We start from the raw sequence: 17,691 nt of genomic DNA, 5'->3' as shown, positions 1-17,691 counted from the left end.
GTGAGCCAGTGGTCTGACTTGGTATAAGGCAGCTTCCTAGAGGCAGTGTGGCTTAGTGGTTAGAGTGTCCGACTAGAACTTGGGAGACCGGGGTTCGAATCCCCAGTTGGTTATGAAGCTCACAGGATGACTTTGGGGGCCAGTTGCTGCCTCTTGGCCTAACCTACCTCGCAGGGTTGTTATGCGGATTAAACGAGGAAGGGGGAAAGAACCGTGTGCGCTACATTGAGCTCCTTGGAGAAAAAACTGGGATGGAAACACAATAAATACTTGAATAAATGCGCCCCCAAGTCGATCCTGGCAAATGTAATTTCTCCCAAGAGGCGCTTCAATAGTTCCCCCGTGGGCTTCTTGGATGCGGCACCAGAGGGAGGTGGTAAGAGACCCTCTTTCTCTTCCCTACTCCTGTTTCCCCCCAAATTAAGAGTGTCAGCAGCTGCAGCCGGCTGTGTGGGGCAGGAAAAAGGGGTTTGGAGGGCCGGTGAATGGGTGGGAAGGAAGGAAGGGGGGGAGAAAGAGCAGGGGGCAGGCAAGGAGGCTTATGGGGAGATGAGGGAGGGAGGCTTACGGGTCAGAGCTGCTGCTGCTGGCCTCCAGTCCAAATTCAGATTAGCTCAAAAACAAGCCAAGTTATTTTTCACTTTTGCAGACAGGATGGGGAGTAGCATGGCTTATTTCTGAGTCAACCCTGTTTAAGGAGCTGGGGGTCACCCCTCACTGCTTCGCAACCTATGGTCAGGCCATAACCTTAGGGCTACATTCACATTGAAAAAACACAGATATTTGTGCCTTAGAAACACGAAAAAATGTTGCGCTTAAAATGCTCGTGTTGGCTTCAGGGCAAGTCCTATGGTCTGCAACTGACCTGTGCTTGAGGAAAGTTTAATTTTCCGTGGGTAGTGTGTGAACTGGGACATTTTAATTGGCCCCAATCTCTTTGCTTTAGGACATGAATGAACCTTCGAACTTTGTGGATGGCTCCACCGCAGGCTGTTCCCAGGAAGAGCTGGATAAACCCCCATACGTGCCTGGTAAGAGAGGAGATGCTTTAGATCCTGCTGTACATGCCCATGATCCTACAATAGCCTTCTTGAGTGACTGCCTCTGTGTCTGTGTGCAATAGGAAGAGAGAGAGAGAAAGAGAGATGGTCTCCATGGGTCAACCACCCCAGACAGGAGCTCGTATCTTTTTGCCAAGCATACACGATTTGTTGTACTTCTTCTAACCAGCCGTTCTCTTTCTCCACCAGCTGTACTGGGAAATTCCCTTTCCGCCAAGACCATCTGTGCCTCCTCTAGGCAGAACGCATCTGTGCACTACAACCTCCATAACCTCTATGGGCTGATGGAAGCCAAGGCTACTGCTAGGTACGCTCCCATCGCCTTGGTGGATGGGTTTGTCTGGGGCATGAGAGCATCAGTGACAGACAAACAAGACATGTCCGGTTTCCAGGGCCAAAGTTAGCTGGCATCCCTTCCCGTTCTCTCAGCTTACAAGCAAACATTTTTGCTAGTCTCCTTTTTCTTTCCCCCCACTTTTAGCGCACTAGTCAAGATCCGAGGGAAGCGGCCTTTTGTCATCTCCCGCTCCTCCTTCCCCAGCCAGGGCAGGTATTCAGGGCACTGGCTTGGTGACAACAGAAGCGAGTGGAAGGACATGGTCTGCTCCATTCCAGGTACGTGCAAGTGGTTTTCTTTTCCAGCTGCAGACACAGCTCTCCAGAAAGACTCACGGAGAGCCTGGCTGTTGGATCAGGCCCATAGCCCATCTAGTCCAGCAACCTATTCTTGTGGGAATGCTGTGGATATTAGGAGAGGATACATTGATTAAACATTATCCTTCCTCACGCTAGTGAGCTGGTAGTAGAGCACATTCTCTGTATAGGAAGCTAGTTGGTAGATTCATTTGAATCTCTTGAGTTAAGCAGTCCGGTCTGGCTTGTCCAGATTGGATTGTTCCTGGTAAATTCCCCTTTATTCACTTTTAAAAACAATAAAGACACAACAGCCTTATCTTTAAAATATTAAGAAGTTTACTTACATTCAGTTCACAGTATGATCCTGGAGGCAGCCTTTGGCTTGTAGTTACAGAAGATAGTTACAGAGACAGAAGTGGAGCCTGGAGAGGAGAGGGTGTGGCAGCCATGAGACAGAGATGAGGCAGGCTGCTGAAAAAGCCAGTGAGTCCCACCCTCCTGCTGCAACCAGCTCCCTCCCCCCGGTCTCCTAGAACAGTGTTTCCCAACCTTGGGTCTCCAGCAGTTTTTGGACTACAACTCCCATCATCCCTAGCTAGCAAGACCAGCAGTCAGGGATGATGGGAACTGTAGTCCAAAAGCAGCTGGGGACCCAAGTTTGGGCAACACTGTCCTAGAACATGCAGAGAAATGAAAAGAGCAGAGGAAAGAATGTTTGCACACTAACACAGTCTCATATTGCTTGGGGGAAACCCTGGGGAGGAGGAGACTTAGGCAGTGGTGGGTAGGCAGGGACCTTCAGTCCTCACCACTGCCTCTTTGGGGCAAGACCTACCGGGAAGAATTGCTGTGATCGTTAGGCCTGCACTGTTTGGGTTTCTTTGAATAAAGGGCTAACTTCACCAACACTGGGTGGTTTTTATGGACCAATCCTAGCTCCGGCTCCTTCCAGACCTGTTTAACCATGCTCCTTCAATTGGACCTGGAAAAAGACTGGAAGCAGTGAAGTTGTTTTAAAACAGGCATAGTGTCCATAGGCAGGTGGCTGCATTCTGTACCAGTCGGGGGTTTCGGACTGTCTCCAAGGCCTGCCCCATAAACAATGCATTGCGGTGATCTAATCTGAAATTCATCCAGGTGTTAATGTCAGTAATCGCCTGGCCACTACTGACTCCTTTCCCCTCTGCCTGAATCCTCAGGGGTGCTCAGCTTCAGCCTCTTTGGGATCCCGTTGGTTGGGGCAGACATCTGCGGCTTCTCGGGCTCCACTTCGGAGGAGCTTTGCACTCGCTGGATGCAGTTGGGAGCCTTCTACCCCTTTGCACGAAACCACAACACCCAGGATGTGAAGGTGAAGCTGCTGGGGGCAGGGCGGGGACTCGCATTAAGTGTTTCTCAAACTTTCGTATAGCTACTGCATTCCCACCCTGCACACCCTTTGAGTTAAAACTTTTTGCTTCTCTTGTTTTCGTTAATGAAAATTCTTCAAAACCAGAACTGGAGGCACACTTTGCTAACATGCAGCACGATTTGTTTTCGGGTAAGACAGTAAGGGCTGCCTGTCTTCCTCAGAGTGCTCCACTGGCACTCTGCATGAGTCTCTGATCTGAGTCTGCTTCCCCAATTGGGAAGCCATGAGCTCATGCAGAGATGCAACAGGGAGCCTCCTTTGAGTGCCGGTAACCAAATCACCCAGTTTGCTTTATGCTGTTGACATTATTTTGCCCCTTCTTTCTTGGTCGCACCTGATGCAGAACACAATTTTCTGAATTGATCCTTAGATAGGACGCAGAACAGGGCAAAGAAGGCTCTGAATTTAGCTTCCCATCATTGTTGGGTTTGTTTTATTTATTTGATTTCTTCCCTACCCTTCACCATAAGATCCCAGGGCAGGTTGCAACAATGTAAACATACAGTATTTAATTCATTTTTTAAAAAAAGTTCAAGCTTCTGCGCAATCTGGACTATTTTTGTTTGTTTTTTTGCATTTATAACCACCCCACCCCCCAAATTTTCTCCAAGGAGCTCAAGTTGGTGCACCTAGTTCTCCCAATCCTCATTCAATCCCCACAACAACCTTGTGAGGTAGGCTAGGATAAAAGGCAGTGGCCAGCCTCCCAGTGAGCTTCATGGCTGAGTGGAGATTGGAACCCTGGTCTCCCGGGTCCTAGGCAAGGACTCTAACCCCTACGCCACACTGCCTCCTTTGCCCTGGTCTTCTGCATGCCACCGTTTAAGCCCATTTGCCTATTGTTGTTTTCCACCCTTCTCTTCAGGCCCAGGATCCCTCCGCGTTCAGCCCTGCCGCACGAACTGCCATGAAGACAGCACTAGAGGTCCGCTATGCCCTCTTGCCGTACCTCTACTCCCTCTTCCACCGGGCTCACCTGCAAGGGGACACCGTGGCCCGGCCTCTCTTCTTCGAGTAAGGAGTTGTGCCCATTTCCAGGGGGCTTGCAAGCGGGCATGGTTCAGGGCTAAGAGAACGGCGCAGCTTGCCCTTGCCTTGCCAAAGCCCTCTTCCCGGGGGGTGGGGTGGGGTTATCCACAGGAAGTTCAAGGTTCCTAACAGAATCAGGAACCCATTAAACCAGAGGCGGGGGCACTTTCAACCTGGGACACGCAAGCCACATTCACGCCACACAGCTAAAGCTCTGTGCTACTGCTTTAAAAAGCAATGGCTCCTCCCACAAAGAGTTGTGGGAGTCGTAGTTTGCTAAGGGTGCTGTGAGTTGTTAGGAGCCCCTGTTCCCTTCTCAGAACCTCCATTCCCATTGTGGTTTGACACTCCATTAGTCTTCCCAGGAAATTGGGAATTGTAGCTCTTGGAGACGCCATCATTGCATGTCTTTAGGCGCCAGGCAAAAACATTCCTCTTTACCAGGGCCTATGGCTATTAAATGGGGTGCGGGTGGCGCTGTGGGTTAAACCACAGAGCCTAGGACTTGCCGATCAGAAGGTCGGCGGTTTGAATCCCCGTGACAGGGTGAGCTCCCGTTGCTCGGTCCCTGCTCCTGCCAACCTAGCAGTTCGAAGGCACGTCAAAGTGCAAGTAGATCAATAGGTACCGCTCTGGCGGGAAGGTAAACGGCATTTCCGTGCACTGCTCTGGTTCGCCAGAAGCGGCTTAGTCATGCTGGCCACATGACCCGGAAGCTGTACGCCAGCTCCCTCGGCCAGTAAAGTGAGATGAGCACTGCAACCCCAGAGTCGGGTCACGACTGCACCTAATGGTCAGGGGTCCCTTTACCTTTACCTTAACCTTATGGCTATTAAATAATCTATGGCCTGTGAAAATGTGGGACAGGGGACTGTTATTATAATTATTATTTTATTATTATTGGGCTGTCTGTCAGTATGCTTTTTATTCATTTTTTAGGCTGTCTGTCAGTCTGCTTTTCTTTTAAAGTTTGTATCATTGAATGTTCTGTCATGTGTTTTTAACATTGTACATTAAGATCTTTTGATAAAGGACGGTATATAAACTGAATGAATAATAACAATAATGGTAATAAGGGACTCCTAACAACTCTCAGCCCCCTTAAACAAAACATTTTATTTATTTGTTTATGGTATTTATTACATTTTTATACCACCTTTATATTCCAAGGGATCTCAAGGTGGTTTTCGTGGTTCTCCTCCTTCACAGCAACTCTCTGGGGTAGGTTAGGCGATGAGATGGTGACTGGCTCCAAGGTCACCCAGGGAACTTCATGGATGTGTAGGGATTCGAACCCTGCTCTCCCAGGCCCTAGTCCAACATTCCAACCATTACGCTTAACAGGAATCTATAACTTTTTAAAGGGGTCTTGTGGTGCTTTTAATGTGTGGTGTCAATCAGTGTGTGGTGTTCTCCCTCCTAGGTTCCCGAAGGATGTGGCCACTTACTCCATTGACAGGCAGTTCCTCTGGGGGCGGGGCCTGCTGCTGACTCCCGTGCTGGAGCCTGGCGTGAATTCAGTGATCGGCTACTTTCCCCGAGGCTTGTGGTATGACTATTACACGGTAAGAGCCTGCGGCCCGTCAGACCAGCCGTGATGGTCTCATAATTTCTCTGCTTGGGTCGTCTTTGTTGCCCCAGGAAAGGAAACTGGGAAATATTCCTCTGCTGGATCTCACAGCATTAACACCCCAGAAGATCTTGCCTCCCCTTTATTTATTTATTCAATAAAAACTATATACCTCTTGATCGTAGGGGAAATGTCTCAATGTGGTTTACAAAAAAGATAAAACGATAAAATTATCGCTAAAAAAATTGCAACCATAATTTAAAACATACAAATAGTTAAAACTGCAACAGAATAAACTAAAGTAGGGTTTTCCCAAACTTGGGTCTCCAGGTGTTTTTGGACTACAGTTCCTATCATCCCTGACCACTTGTCCTGCTAGCTAAGGGTGATGGGAGTTGTAGTCCAAAAACAGCTGGAGACCCCAAGTTTGGGAAACCCTGGACTAAAGCAATTCAAAACCCATACGAATTTTCTAAGCATTTGGGTAGGCTTGTCTGAATAAGAATGTACATTTAGCGGGTGCTGAAATAAATGCAGTAAAGGCACCTGCCTGATCTCAATAGGCAGGGAGTTCCAAAGGGCCCCTTAGGTTTCCAGGGAAGCCCCTAATTTAGTTTTGGGGTCCCGCACAGAGCAAGACATGCCTCTAGCTTCCAGCACCAGCCCAACACACACATACACACACCTCTCCTATACATAGTCCCTTTCGGATTGTTCTCTTCCCTAGGATGATTTGGCATCCAGCCAGGTGAGGTGGTAAAAGGCCCAGCCATTTGTCTCTATGGCAACAGAGCAACCCCTTTGGATGTGTTAAATCGCAGTACTTAACTGGCCAGCCAAAACCTTTCGCTTAAGAAAGGAACTGTTACAACTTGTTCAGTAGCCTTTTCTAAGCAGGCCTGGAAGGAACCCAGGGTCTGATCCAGACTGATCCCCCGCCCCATTTAGAACAATATAATTACAGACACAAAGACCACCAGCAGTTAACTCTTTTTTTAAAAAAGTCCATCACTATTCAGCTAATCTTAATAAATGTGCCTACGGATTTATTTCTTTTTGAAAGCAGCAGGGATGAGGCCATCTCTTTCTCTCTCTCCCTGGGAAGGGAATTCCAAAGGTGTGGAGCCACCACTGAGAGAGCCCTGTCCCTCGCTCCCGCCAGTCTAACAGCTCTCGCTGGTGGGTCAACCGGCCGGGTCTCGGAAGCTGATCTTTAAACGCAGGGCAAGGCTCATGGAAGTGTAGGATCTCCTCCAGATTAGGTGGCGTCAAACTTTTTAGGGCTCTGAAGGCCAAAACCAGCGACCCAAAACAGGCGTCCGTGTGTCTCATAGAGCCCTGATCCAACGTGGCATCCTCCAGATCAGGGGTCAGCAAACTTTTTCAGCAGGGGGGCCGGTCCACTGTCCCTCAGACCTTGTGGGGGGCCGGACTATATTTTGAAAAGGAAAAAAAATGAACAAATTCCTATGCCCCACAAATAACCCAGAGATGCAATTTTAAATAAAAGCACACATTCTACTCATGTAAAAACATGTTGATTCCCAGACTGTCCGCAGACCAGATTGAGAAGGCAGTTGGGCTGGATCCGGCCCCCGGGCCTTAGTTTGCCTACCCATGCTCCAGATGTTTGGGGCTGCTGGGAGGCTGGCAGAGGCTGCTGTAATCTGACCACTTGAACCTGACAGCTCAGCCTCTCGCTGCCCCCTGCAGGGCTCTTCAGTGAACAGCAGTGGGGAGAACCTGAAGATGGCTGCACCTCTGGACCACATCAACGTGCATGTGCGGGAAGGGACCATCCTGCCAACCCAGGTGAGGCCTGATAGTTTCCATCTTCTTCCACCTGCCACCGTGCAACTTTTCTTTAAAAAGGGGGTGGGTAGGTAACTCTTGGACCCCCACATATTGCGGGACTGCAAGTCCCATCATCCCCTACCCCCTGACCCTGCTGGCTGGTGCTAACGGGAGTTGTGGTCCAACGGCACCTGCGTGGTCACATACTGCCCACCGCGGTTCTACAGGGTAACCTCCATTGCCAAAGACAGGCTTTGTTGTGGTTTACCTTTCGAACAAGCGACACGCTTCTTCCCCGCTTCCCCCGGACGTCTTTTGCAGCAAGGGGCTGCAGGGAGATCGCTATCTCCCCGCAGCCCCTTTCTTCAAAAGAGGTCCGGGGGCAGCGGGAAGCGACACGCTTCTTCCCCGCTTCCCCCGGACGTCTTTTGCAGCAAGGGGCTGCAGGGAGATCGCTATCAGCGTTCCGAAGTGGGGCGGCTGGGGCAGGTGTTCCCACCCCACCCCCCCGCTTCGGAACAGCGTTTTAAAATGCTGGGGGTCAGGAGCGAAGCATTTTAAAATCTCCCCGGGACAGGGGGAGATTTTTAAATGCTGGGGGTCGGGAGCGAAGCGTTTGCTCCCGACCCCCAGCATTTTAAAACGCTGTTCCGAAGCGGGGGGGGGGGGCGGGAACACCTGCCCCAGCCGCCCCACTTCGGAACGCTGTTCCAAAGGGGGGCGGGGGGCGGGAACACCTGCCCCAGCCACCCCGCTTCGGAACGCTGCTCCGAAGCGGGGTGGGGGGGCGGGAACACCTTCTGAAGGCGGGCGGGGGGCGAAAATCTTTGTCCCCCCTGCCTGCCTTCCCAGGGGCTTTTAAATCGCCCCGGACAGCGGAGAAGTCCTCCGCTGTCCCGGGGCATTTTAAAATGCCGCCCGCCAGCATTTTAAGATCGCCCGGACAGCGGAGAAGTCCTCCGCTGTCCCAGGGTTTTTTAAAATGCTGGGGGTGGGAAGAAAAGCCCTTGTCCGTCCCCCCCAGCCTTCAGAAGAGGTCCGGGGACAGACTGTTCCCGGACCTGGTCTGAAGGCGGTTTCCCTAGGAACGCATTAATTGATTTTCAATGCATTCCTATGGGAAACCATGCATCGCAAGACGAAAAAACCGCAAGACGAAGAGACTTGCGGAACGAATTAATTTCGTCTTGCGAGGCACCACTGTATTATGTACAGAGCAAGACATGCCTCTAGCTTCCAGCAGCAGCCCAACGCACACATACACACACCCCTCCTATACACAGTCTCTTTTAGTTTGTTCTCCATCCTAGGATGATGTGGCATCCAGCCAGCTGAGGTGGTAAAAGGCCCAGCCATTTGTCTCTATGGCAACAGAGCAACCCCTTTGGATACGTTAAATCGCGGTACTTAACTGGCCAGCCAAAACCTTTCCCTTAAGAAAGGAACTGTTACAACTTGTTCAGTAGCCTTTTCTAAGCAGGCCTAGAAGGAACCCAGGGTATGATCCAGACTGACACCCCCGCCCCTATTTAGAACAATATAATTATAGACACGAAGACCGGTTTAGTGTGATGTGCAGTGAAAGAAGACCTTGCATACCACTGTATAAATGTTATCAAATAAGTGTTGGACATTTGTTGCTGTGAATTTATGAACTGAGGCCATATCCACACCATATGTTTAAAGTGCTCTGGTGCCATTTCAGACAGTCACGGTTTCCCCCAAAGAATTCTGGGAGCTGTAGTTTTTTTTTAAAGGGTGCTGAGAGTTGTCAGGAGGCCCCTATTCCCCTCTCAGAAAGAGGCAGCCTGCCCCGCTTGCTCGGACGAAGGCAAATATGCAGGCAGGCAGAGCACCTCCTCAGGCTCCCTCTGCCAAGGCTCTGGGGCTGGGCTGTGGAGTAGGCAGGAGATCCTTCGCCCGAGCAAGCAGGCCGCTTCCTTCCCTTCCTCCTGGTCGCTCCTGCCTCCCTTCCTCCACATCCCAGCCCCTTTTTCAGCCTTTCTCAGTGTTACTTCAGACATTGTGATATATCACAATGTTGAAAACCAGACATCGCCCAGCCCTAATTGGGGCTGCTTTCAGTGAATCTGGATTTTACACACTGATCCCTTTCCCTCTCAGAAACTCGGAGGCAGCACATCGGTGGGCAGTGGGAACGCTCTTCACCTGATTGCGGCCCTGTCGCAGAACGCCAATGCCTGGGGAGACCTTTACTGGGACGACGGCGAGAGCCTGGACACGTTCGCCAAGGGCGACTATTCTTACTTAGTGTTCAACGTCACACAGGTAAGAAGAGCCACTTTGCCCTGCTGTGGTGTGACCAGCAAGTTACCTACAGTGGTACCTCTGGTTACAAACTTAAATTCGTTCCGGAGGTCCATTCTTAACCTGAAACCATTCTTAACCTGAGGTACCACTTTAGCTAATGGGGCCTCCCGCTGCCGCCGCACGATTTCTGTTCTCATCCTGAGGTAAAGTTCTTAACCCAAGGTACTACTTCTGGGTTAGCGGAGTCTGTAACCCGAAGTGTTTGTAACCCGAGGTACCACTGTATTTATTCACTTAGAACCTTTTTACCCTGCTCTTCGGCAAAAGGAAGGCTCCCAGAGCGGCTTGCATGCAATAAATTAAAACAAGACAGTCCCTTCCCACAGGTCTACGCTCTAAAAAAGCACGGCACACAAGGGGAAAGTGACAAGGAAGATGAGGGTTTAAACGTGGACCACCAGTTTTTAAACCATTGCTCAATAGGGGCAGGAGGCCCCTGCTGGGATTTTGGCAAAGGACACGGAATGAGCCCCACTTCTCATCTCTGCCCCTGAGGCAGCCTGGGGGAAGGTGATGCTTGAGGGCAGTAGTTCTCACAAATTGTGGCATACCACACTGATGTGGCAGGAGAGGGTGCCAAGTGTGGCAGGAAGATTCAAGGACAATCAATGAAAAATTTAAACATCTCACTGTAGTATCAATTCTTATTTTTGCAGAATATAGATAGATATCTTTTCAAAATGAGAGCAAGAGCACCGAGTGATACTGCAAACAATCCTAATTGTGTTTTCCAATATATTTATTCTCACTAAAAAGATGTGGCACAAGCAATTTTTTATTCTGGAAGTGTGGTCCAGAGAAAAGAGTTTGCAAATGACTGCCTTGGGGTGAGGAGCTGGCTGCCCCAGCAGAGCCAGTAGAGCGAGCCTTGCTTCCCACCTCTCTCTTCCGCTGATGTCAACCGACCTTGAGAAGTTGCTTCAAATCTAGCAGATCTCTTCCTGTGGCCTTGTCAGACGGGAATCACTTCTTCTCTTCCTTTAGCGACAGCCCCAGAGGATCTGCACACAGACTAATCTTTCCAAAGCAGGGTGGCATGAATGAATCGATCCTATATTAGCAGCGGGGAAGAGAAGAGAGGAGTTGAGTGTGTTTGCTGAAGCAGGGAGGCAGCTGTGACCAGGGAGTTCCCGCTTTTTTCTCTTTTCCTTCCAGAACACATTCACTTCCACCGTCCTGCATTCCAACGCGGGAGCCACGTACATCACAGTGGATGCTCTGAGTGTTTACGGGGTCCGAGAAGAGCCAAAGACAGTCACTGTCAATGGCAAGGAGAGGCCGTTTACCTACCTGACAAACCAGGTAACCGACAGGCAGCTTGGATGTGCAGCCAGTGGGTGCTAGAGGCAGGGTCATGTCTGTGTTGGCACCTAGAATCTGGCATGCCCTCCCAAGAAAAGCCCATCACTGCTTGTTTTTCACTGGGCAACTCTATGATTCTACTGCCTTTGTTTTCTAACTTGGTCACTGTACTGTTTTTAGCTTTATTCTAATCTAAAAAAACCAAAACACCACACCACCTTTTTATTTGCAGTTCTAATATGCTAAGAGCAAACTCAGTTCTCCAGGGATAGATCCTTACACAGCCCAAAAAAGAACATCCACCCTCAAGGGGGAGGTATCAGCAAGGTTTGGGGAACTCCAAAGTTTGCAGAAGTAGAATATAGAGTATTTGGGGTGGGACGACCCAAGTGGAGAAGGGGGAAAAACTGTCCCATGAAGACTGAGCATGTTTGTTTGTTATTTTTACATTTATACCCCTCCCAGAGAACTCATACATAGTTTTCTTCCTTACTTGATTTTCACAACAACCCTGAGGGGCAGGTTTGGCTGAGAATGAGTGACTGACCCAAGGTCACTGAGGGCTACATGGCCAAGTGGGGATTTGAACCCTGCTCTCCCAGGTCTTAGTCCAACACTTTAACCACTACACCATGCTGGCCACAGAATGTTGCGTGTCTGTGGGAGAGGGAAATGACATTGAATAGGACAGGGGCAGCAAGAATATTATTGGCACAGAAATGGAAACAAGAAGAACTACTGACGAAAGAAGAATGGCAGACGAAATTAATGGACTATGCAGAATTAGATAAGATGACAGGAAGGATCCGAAACCTGCAGGACCAGAGATTCTCAGAGCACTGGAGTAAATATTTGAACTATTTGAAAAGCAATTGTAATAAACAGATTACGCTAGTCGGACTGCAAGAAGTTTTGTAAGGAGGATTATGTGAAATATTGCAGAGAAGATTATGAAGAGAGATATTAGTTAAGGACAATTAAAAGTAATAGGGAAATTAAGAAATGTAGATTAAGTGATAAAGATTGAAAAATCTTCAGATGCAGTTGATGGAAGTCCAAAACATTGTATAAGATAAGAAAATATGTTATATGATTGTTGGAAATGATATGTAATATAGATAGATAGATAGATAGAAAGAATAGGACATGGTTGGCTGTAACCCTAAACAGAAGCACTCTATACTGCAACATTTTCCTGCAGGTTTCAATTAGAATCACAGAATTGTAGATTTGGAAGGCACCCTGAGGTCCAACGCAGGAATCTCAGCTAAAGCATCCATGGCAGACGGCCATCCAACCTCTGCTTAAAAACCTCCAAGGAAGGAGAGTCCAGAGAGTCTGCTCCACCGTTGAACAGCTGTTACTCTCCGAAAGTCCTTCCTGATGTTTAATTGGAATCTCCTTTCTTGTAACTTGAAGCCAACAATTTATTAGATTACCACTGGCAGCTTTTTTAAAAAAAATAATTGCAATAGTTATCCCTCCTGCCCCCATTTTTCTATTAGAAATGCAAACTATTGAAGGGAATAAAGGTAAAGGGACCCCTGACCATTAGGTCCAGTCGCGGACAACTCTGGGGTTGCGGCGCTCATCTGGCTTACTGGCCAAGGGACCCGGCGTACAGCTTCCAGGTCATGTGGCCAGCATGATTAAGCCACTTCTGGCGAACCAGAGCAGCGCACGGAAACGCCGTTTACCTTCCCGCCAAAGCGGTACCTATTTATCTACTTGCACTTTGACGTGCTTTCGAACTGCTAGGTTGGCAGGAGCTGGGACCGAGCAACGGGATTTGAACTGCCGACCTTCTGATCGGCAAGTCCTAGGCTCTGTGGTTTAACCCACAGCGCCACCCGTGTCCTAATGAAGGGAATAAAGGCCCCAGCTAATGACTGATCTCGCTTCCTTTGTAGGTTCTCACTGTGAGTGACCTGCAGCTCAACCTCAGCCGCGGATTCAGCGTACACTGGATGTGAGACTGGCAGAGTTCCCTCCACCCCAGCCGTCTGAATGTACTGTTGCCGGCAGGCGGGTCTGTCGCCTCTCCAGGCCCTCCGGATGGGGGGGGGGCGCACACCTCCTAGGAGGGTCTCCGCGGCCCCGAGCCTTGCGCTCTCTTCTTCGTGTCTCCTCAGGAAAAGGGATTCCCTACTGCTGCTTCGGCTTTTACTGCATTTCTGCCAAAAAAAAACAAAACCCAAGCCCCGTCTCAGCTGGGCCCTCGATGGGGCGAGGGTCTCTTGCACGCTGCTGGGCGTCCCACCGAGCCATCCCGCGCTTTGCTGCTCCCGTCGGAAAAGGGAGACGCCTCCGCCGCCTTCGCTGGGTTAGAGTGCCTAAACTGTGTATCTGTGTGCGTGAGTTTTGTGCGTGTTTCTAAAGGTAGCCCAGGATCTCTGTGCTGCTGCTGCTGCTGCTGCTGCTGCATCCTTTATCACACTGTCTCTGCCGCTGCATGAGAAGGGACTCTATGCATGCCAAGCGTCCCAAGGCCAGCGCCTGGTGTTCCCGGTTTAAAGGATCCTAGATAGCAAGGCTGAGTGGGGGGAGAGGACCTCTTCTTCCTAAGATGCCACATGTTTGTCCAGCATAACCTTACCCTCCAGGGTCCTAATTTGGGGAGGGGAGGATATGCAAGCCTGGGTCTCTGCTGTCTTTTGCTGGGAGCAGGACCCGAACGTGGAACAAGGGCAGAAAGTGCAGCGCCTCTAAGCCAGGCAAAGGTAGGGGAACACATTCCTCAGCCTTCATCCTCCGTGCCAATGAGAGGGGCAGGTGATGTTCACCGCAGTACCCTTTTGTTTCCGCAGAGGGCGCTAAAGCTTGGGCACTCTCTTGGGGCACATTCACACCATGCATTTAAAGCATGAGTAGGCAAATTGAGGTCCGGGGGGCCAGATGCGGCCCAATCGCCTTCTCAATCCGGCCCACAGACGGTCCGAGAATCAGCATGTTTTTACATGAGTAGAATGTGCCCTTTTATTTAAAATGCATCTCTGGGTTATTTGTGGGGCGTAGGAATTCGTTCATTTCCCCCCAAAAATATAGTCTGGCCCCCCACAAGACCTGAGGGACAGTGGACCGGCCGCCTGCTGAAAAAGTTTGCTGACTCCTGGTTTAAAGCAATATGATTCCGCAGCGGTGGCTTATGCCAAAGGATTCTGGGAGTTTGTTCAGGGTTCTGAGAGAGCATTCCACAAATAGGCATTCCCTGTGAAGAGGGATTGATCATTAAACCACTCTGGGAAGTGTCGCTCTGGGAGGGGAATAGGGGTCCCCTCGCAACTCTGAGAAGCCTTAACAAACCACAGCTCCCAGAATCCTTTGGGGGGGCAATGGCTATTTACAGTGGTAAATGTGTGGTATGACTGTGCTCCTAAGGCTCAGCCTCAATTCCGGACATTTTCCGGTTCATAAGAAGTGTCCAGCTGGATTAGGCCACGGGCCCCGTCCAGCATCGTCACTGTGGCCAACCAAATGTTTTTTGGTTAGCCTGTTTAGGCCTGGTGTCTGTGTGCAGGAGCCTGTAAAAACACAATTCCTCCAGGACCTGAGCCCAAGAGAACTCGCCTGGAGTTCTGGTACGCAGCACAAGACAGCTTGTTCTCAAACAAACATCGAAAGCCCAAGCCCTATTTTGCCAACATTGCTTTAAACCCACAAAGATCAACGGAGGGTTTTCACTTTGCCATAACCCCGTTTGTTTGATGGCTCACAGGTTCTGCTTGAAGGTGCCTTCCAGCGATAACTGAACCGGGCTCCAAGACCTAACCCACAGCCTCACCCAAGGCCGGCCCCTTGGGGCTTTGCCGCCTTAGGTGAGGTTCGCTTCTTTCAGTGCTGTGGAGGTTGTACCTCTTGCATCACATCCCAACACCTGCTTGTTTCGCCAAGAGGGAATTGGGGCTGGTTATGAACCCGCCTCCTGTTTGAATGTGTCTGCAGTGATTCAGAATGTACCCTTGGGGGGGGGGATGCTCAGTTGCACTATGTTTTTATACAGATCCCTCCTTCCCCCTACCTGCAGTTTCGTGAGCAGAGCAAGGAGCTGCCTGCTTTGCTTCTAGCCATTTGGGAAAGTCCAGCAATGCAGAAAAACAGAGTGAGTGGCGCATTCGGATTGTTTAGCTTTTACCCGTTCATTTGGGGCTTTGCATCTGCCATTTCTCTGTGGCTGGCTGTACCCAGATTGACTCTCAATAAAACAAACCTTCAAAGAGTTCGAAGCGATTCACTTCAGTTCATGAATGCTTGCTGGGCATATTCGAAGAGAACCAAAACAACAAACCTGCAAAGCGTGTCGTAGCAGAAATTCAGGGCCCCGGTGAAATGATGCACGATCCGCTCGCCACTTCTCGAGCAACGCATGAGAGAGCAAACCTGTCCCTGGGCCATACAGAAGTGCAATGTTAAATGCAGCTTGGCCATTCTCGTTTTAAATGCAAACACTGGTAGCTGGGGGTTGCTGGGAATGACAACTGGAATTATGGCTGGTGGTAAAGGTAAAGGGACCACTGACCATTAGGTCCAGTCATAGCCGACTCTGGGGTTGCGGCGCTCATCTTGCTTTACTGGCCGAGGGAGCTGGCGTACAGATTCCAGGTCATGTGGCCAGCATGACTAAGCCGCTTCTGGCGAACCAGAGCAGCGCACGGAAACGCTGTTTACCTTCCCGCCGGAGCGGTACCTATTTATCTAATTGCACTTTGACGTGCTTTCAAACTGCTAGGTTGGCAGGAGCAGGGATCGAGCAACGGGAGCTCACCCCATCGCGGGGATTCGAACCGCCGACCTTCTGATCGGCAAGCCCTAGTGCTCCTGAATAAAAATTAAAATAAAAAGCTTTTCTAGGAAGAAACCCTCAATCAACCATAGTTATTGCATTGGCAGCATAACTGGCTGAATGTCCCTTCACACTCTGTCGTATTTGGCTGAGTCAGGGAGGCATGGCTGGCTCTGGGTGCCAACATCTCTAGGGCAGAGATGGAGAACTATGGCTATAATTCTTGGGGAGAGCATTCGGCTAGCAGGGAGCCACAACTGAAAGGGCCCATTCTTGTGTTGCCTCCCTCTGGACTTCCCATTGAGGGCCTCAGGTTACAATTGCAGGCATTAGACTCATAGCCTACATTCCATATGTAATTCAAAACAAAATAGCAAAGCGTCAAAATTTTGTTTTATGAAACGGCGCAAAACTTATACATGCACTGAAACGTACATGCAGGTCTATGATGTGCAACACACAGCAGGGATCCGATTTCCTCTCATTCTTTCAATTCGTATTAGTAGGACGCCACCTTGGTTTAAGTGGGGATAAGTAATGACGAGAACAGGAAAATGGAGGAAGAGTGTGGAGCGTAAGGAAATCAAGCAAGATTCCGTTTTTCCCCACAACACGTGATTCTCAGGGTCCTTTCCAACTCTACATTTCTATGGTTCTGTGAACTATGAACTGCAACTGTCAAATTTTACTCTTTTTGGTGCCCTATTGGGCACCTGCTTTGCTGCCTAAAAGGGATGCGGGTGGCGCTGTGGGTTAAACCACAGAGCCTAGGGCTTGCTGATCAGGTCAGCAGTTCAAATCCCCGCGACGGAGTGAGCTCCCATTGCTCGGTCCCTGCTCCTCCAACCTAGCAGTTTGAAAGCACGTCAAAGTGCAAGTAGATAAATAGGTACCGCTCCGGCGGGAAGGTAAACAGCGTTTCCGTGCGCTGCTCTGGTTCACCAGAAGCGGCTTAGTCCTGCTGGCCACATGACCCGGAAGCTGTACGCCGGCTCCCTCGGCCAGTAAAGAGAGATGAGTGCCGCAACCCCAGAGTCGGTCATGACTGGACCTAATGGTCAGGGGTCCCTTTACCTTTACCTTTAATAGTCTGCCTATTGGGTAAGCCAGGACAGGTTACATCTGGTATCCCATTCCCACCACCACCAGCTATCAAGGCCAGAAAAGAACCTCAGCCCTCTCTTCCTCACCTGCAGAATAGCAATAGCGCAAAGTGTTTTGCGTGACATCCATAAGCATTGTTTTTCTGTGTCCGTTCTGCTGCCTTGCTCAGAATGGTGATGCATCCTGGGCCAGACCACTGGGGTAGACCACGGCATAAAAATACAAGGTGAAAACACAAAATACATAACAAGAACAAAACGAACCCTTTTTGCCCCCTTTGCTAGCCCTGTCTAGTGCCATTGGCCCATGGATTACAATGGTGGTGGTGTGCGGGTGGAAATCGTTGGGTGGAAATCGTTGGGTTGTTTTTTTTAATTAAAGAAATATCAATAATCAATAAGTCTACCGCTTGGGAGCCCCGTCGTCGCAGTTCCCCTTGCCCGCCACCCCGCCGCCGGCCACTAGGTGGCGAAAGACATCGCCACGGTTTCCTCCGCTCGCTTAACTTGAAAAGATCCCGAACCTCTAGGTGGCGCTCCGCGACCTCCTCCGGCAAAGGGGAGAGCGAAGTCTGCAGTTCCCCCTCCCGGCCGCGCAGTGGCGCCAGAGAGACGCGCAGCCCAAAGCCTGGAAGCCAGTTCGCTCCCTCCCTCGCCTTATTTTTGTTCCGGGT

The 17,691-nt window shown here is 50.0% G+C and overlaps 1 protein-coding gene and 1 long non-coding RNA gene across 2 annotated transcripts in view; one reads left to right on the top strand and one right to left on the bottom strand.

Annotated features, from left to right (window-relative positions):
- The window catches only part of LOC308573100 (lysosomal alpha-glucosidase-like), a 31,594-nt gene extending 16,700 nt beyond the window's left edge, over nucleotides 1-14,894 (top strand). Inside the window, exons 11-20 of the mRNA XM_081169812.1 lie at nucleotides 947-1,031; nucleotides 1,251-1,368; nucleotides 1,543-1,676; nucleotides 2,897-3,048; nucleotides 3,974-4,122; nucleotides 5,561-5,702; nucleotides 7,421-7,519; nucleotides 9,626-9,790; nucleotides 10,988-11,134; nucleotides 13,045-14,894. Coding sequence (XP_081025938.1) covers nucleotides 947-1,031; nucleotides 1,251-1,368; nucleotides 1,543-1,676; nucleotides 2,897-3,048; nucleotides 3,974-4,122; nucleotides 5,561-5,702; nucleotides 7,421-7,519; nucleotides 9,626-9,790; nucleotides 10,988-11,134; nucleotides 13,045-13,107 — 1,254 coding nt within the window. The 3' untranslated portion in view covers nucleotides 13,108-14,894. The remainder of the gene's footprint in view (nucleotides 1-946; nucleotides 1,032-1,250; nucleotides 1,369-1,542; nucleotides 1,677-2,896; nucleotides 3,049-3,973; nucleotides 4,123-5,560; nucleotides 5,703-7,420; nucleotides 7,520-9,625; nucleotides 9,791-10,987; nucleotides 11,135-13,044) is intronic.
- On the bottom strand, nucleotides 10,449-17,517 carry LOC308573111. Its single transcript, XR_014001923.1, has 4 exons — nucleotides 17,425-17,517; nucleotides 17,105-17,214; nucleotides 15,420-15,517; nucleotides 10,449-10,883 (listed from the first exon to the last, which is right to left on the bottom strand). It is a non-coding gene; the product is annotated as an uncharacterized lncRNA (long non-coding RNA).
- Nucleotides 17,518-17,691: the final 174 nt, after the last annotated feature.

Source organism: Podarcis bocagei (assembly GCF_964188305.1).
Source record: "Podarcis bocagei genome assembly, chromosome: 14".
Taxonomy (NCBI): domain Eukaryota; kingdom Metazoa; phylum Chordata; class Lepidosauria; order Squamata; family Lacertidae; genus Podarcis; species Podarcis bocagei.
The sequence above is the reverse complement of the archived record's forward strand: the minus strand, read 5'-3'. Positions and strand labels throughout refer to the sequence as shown.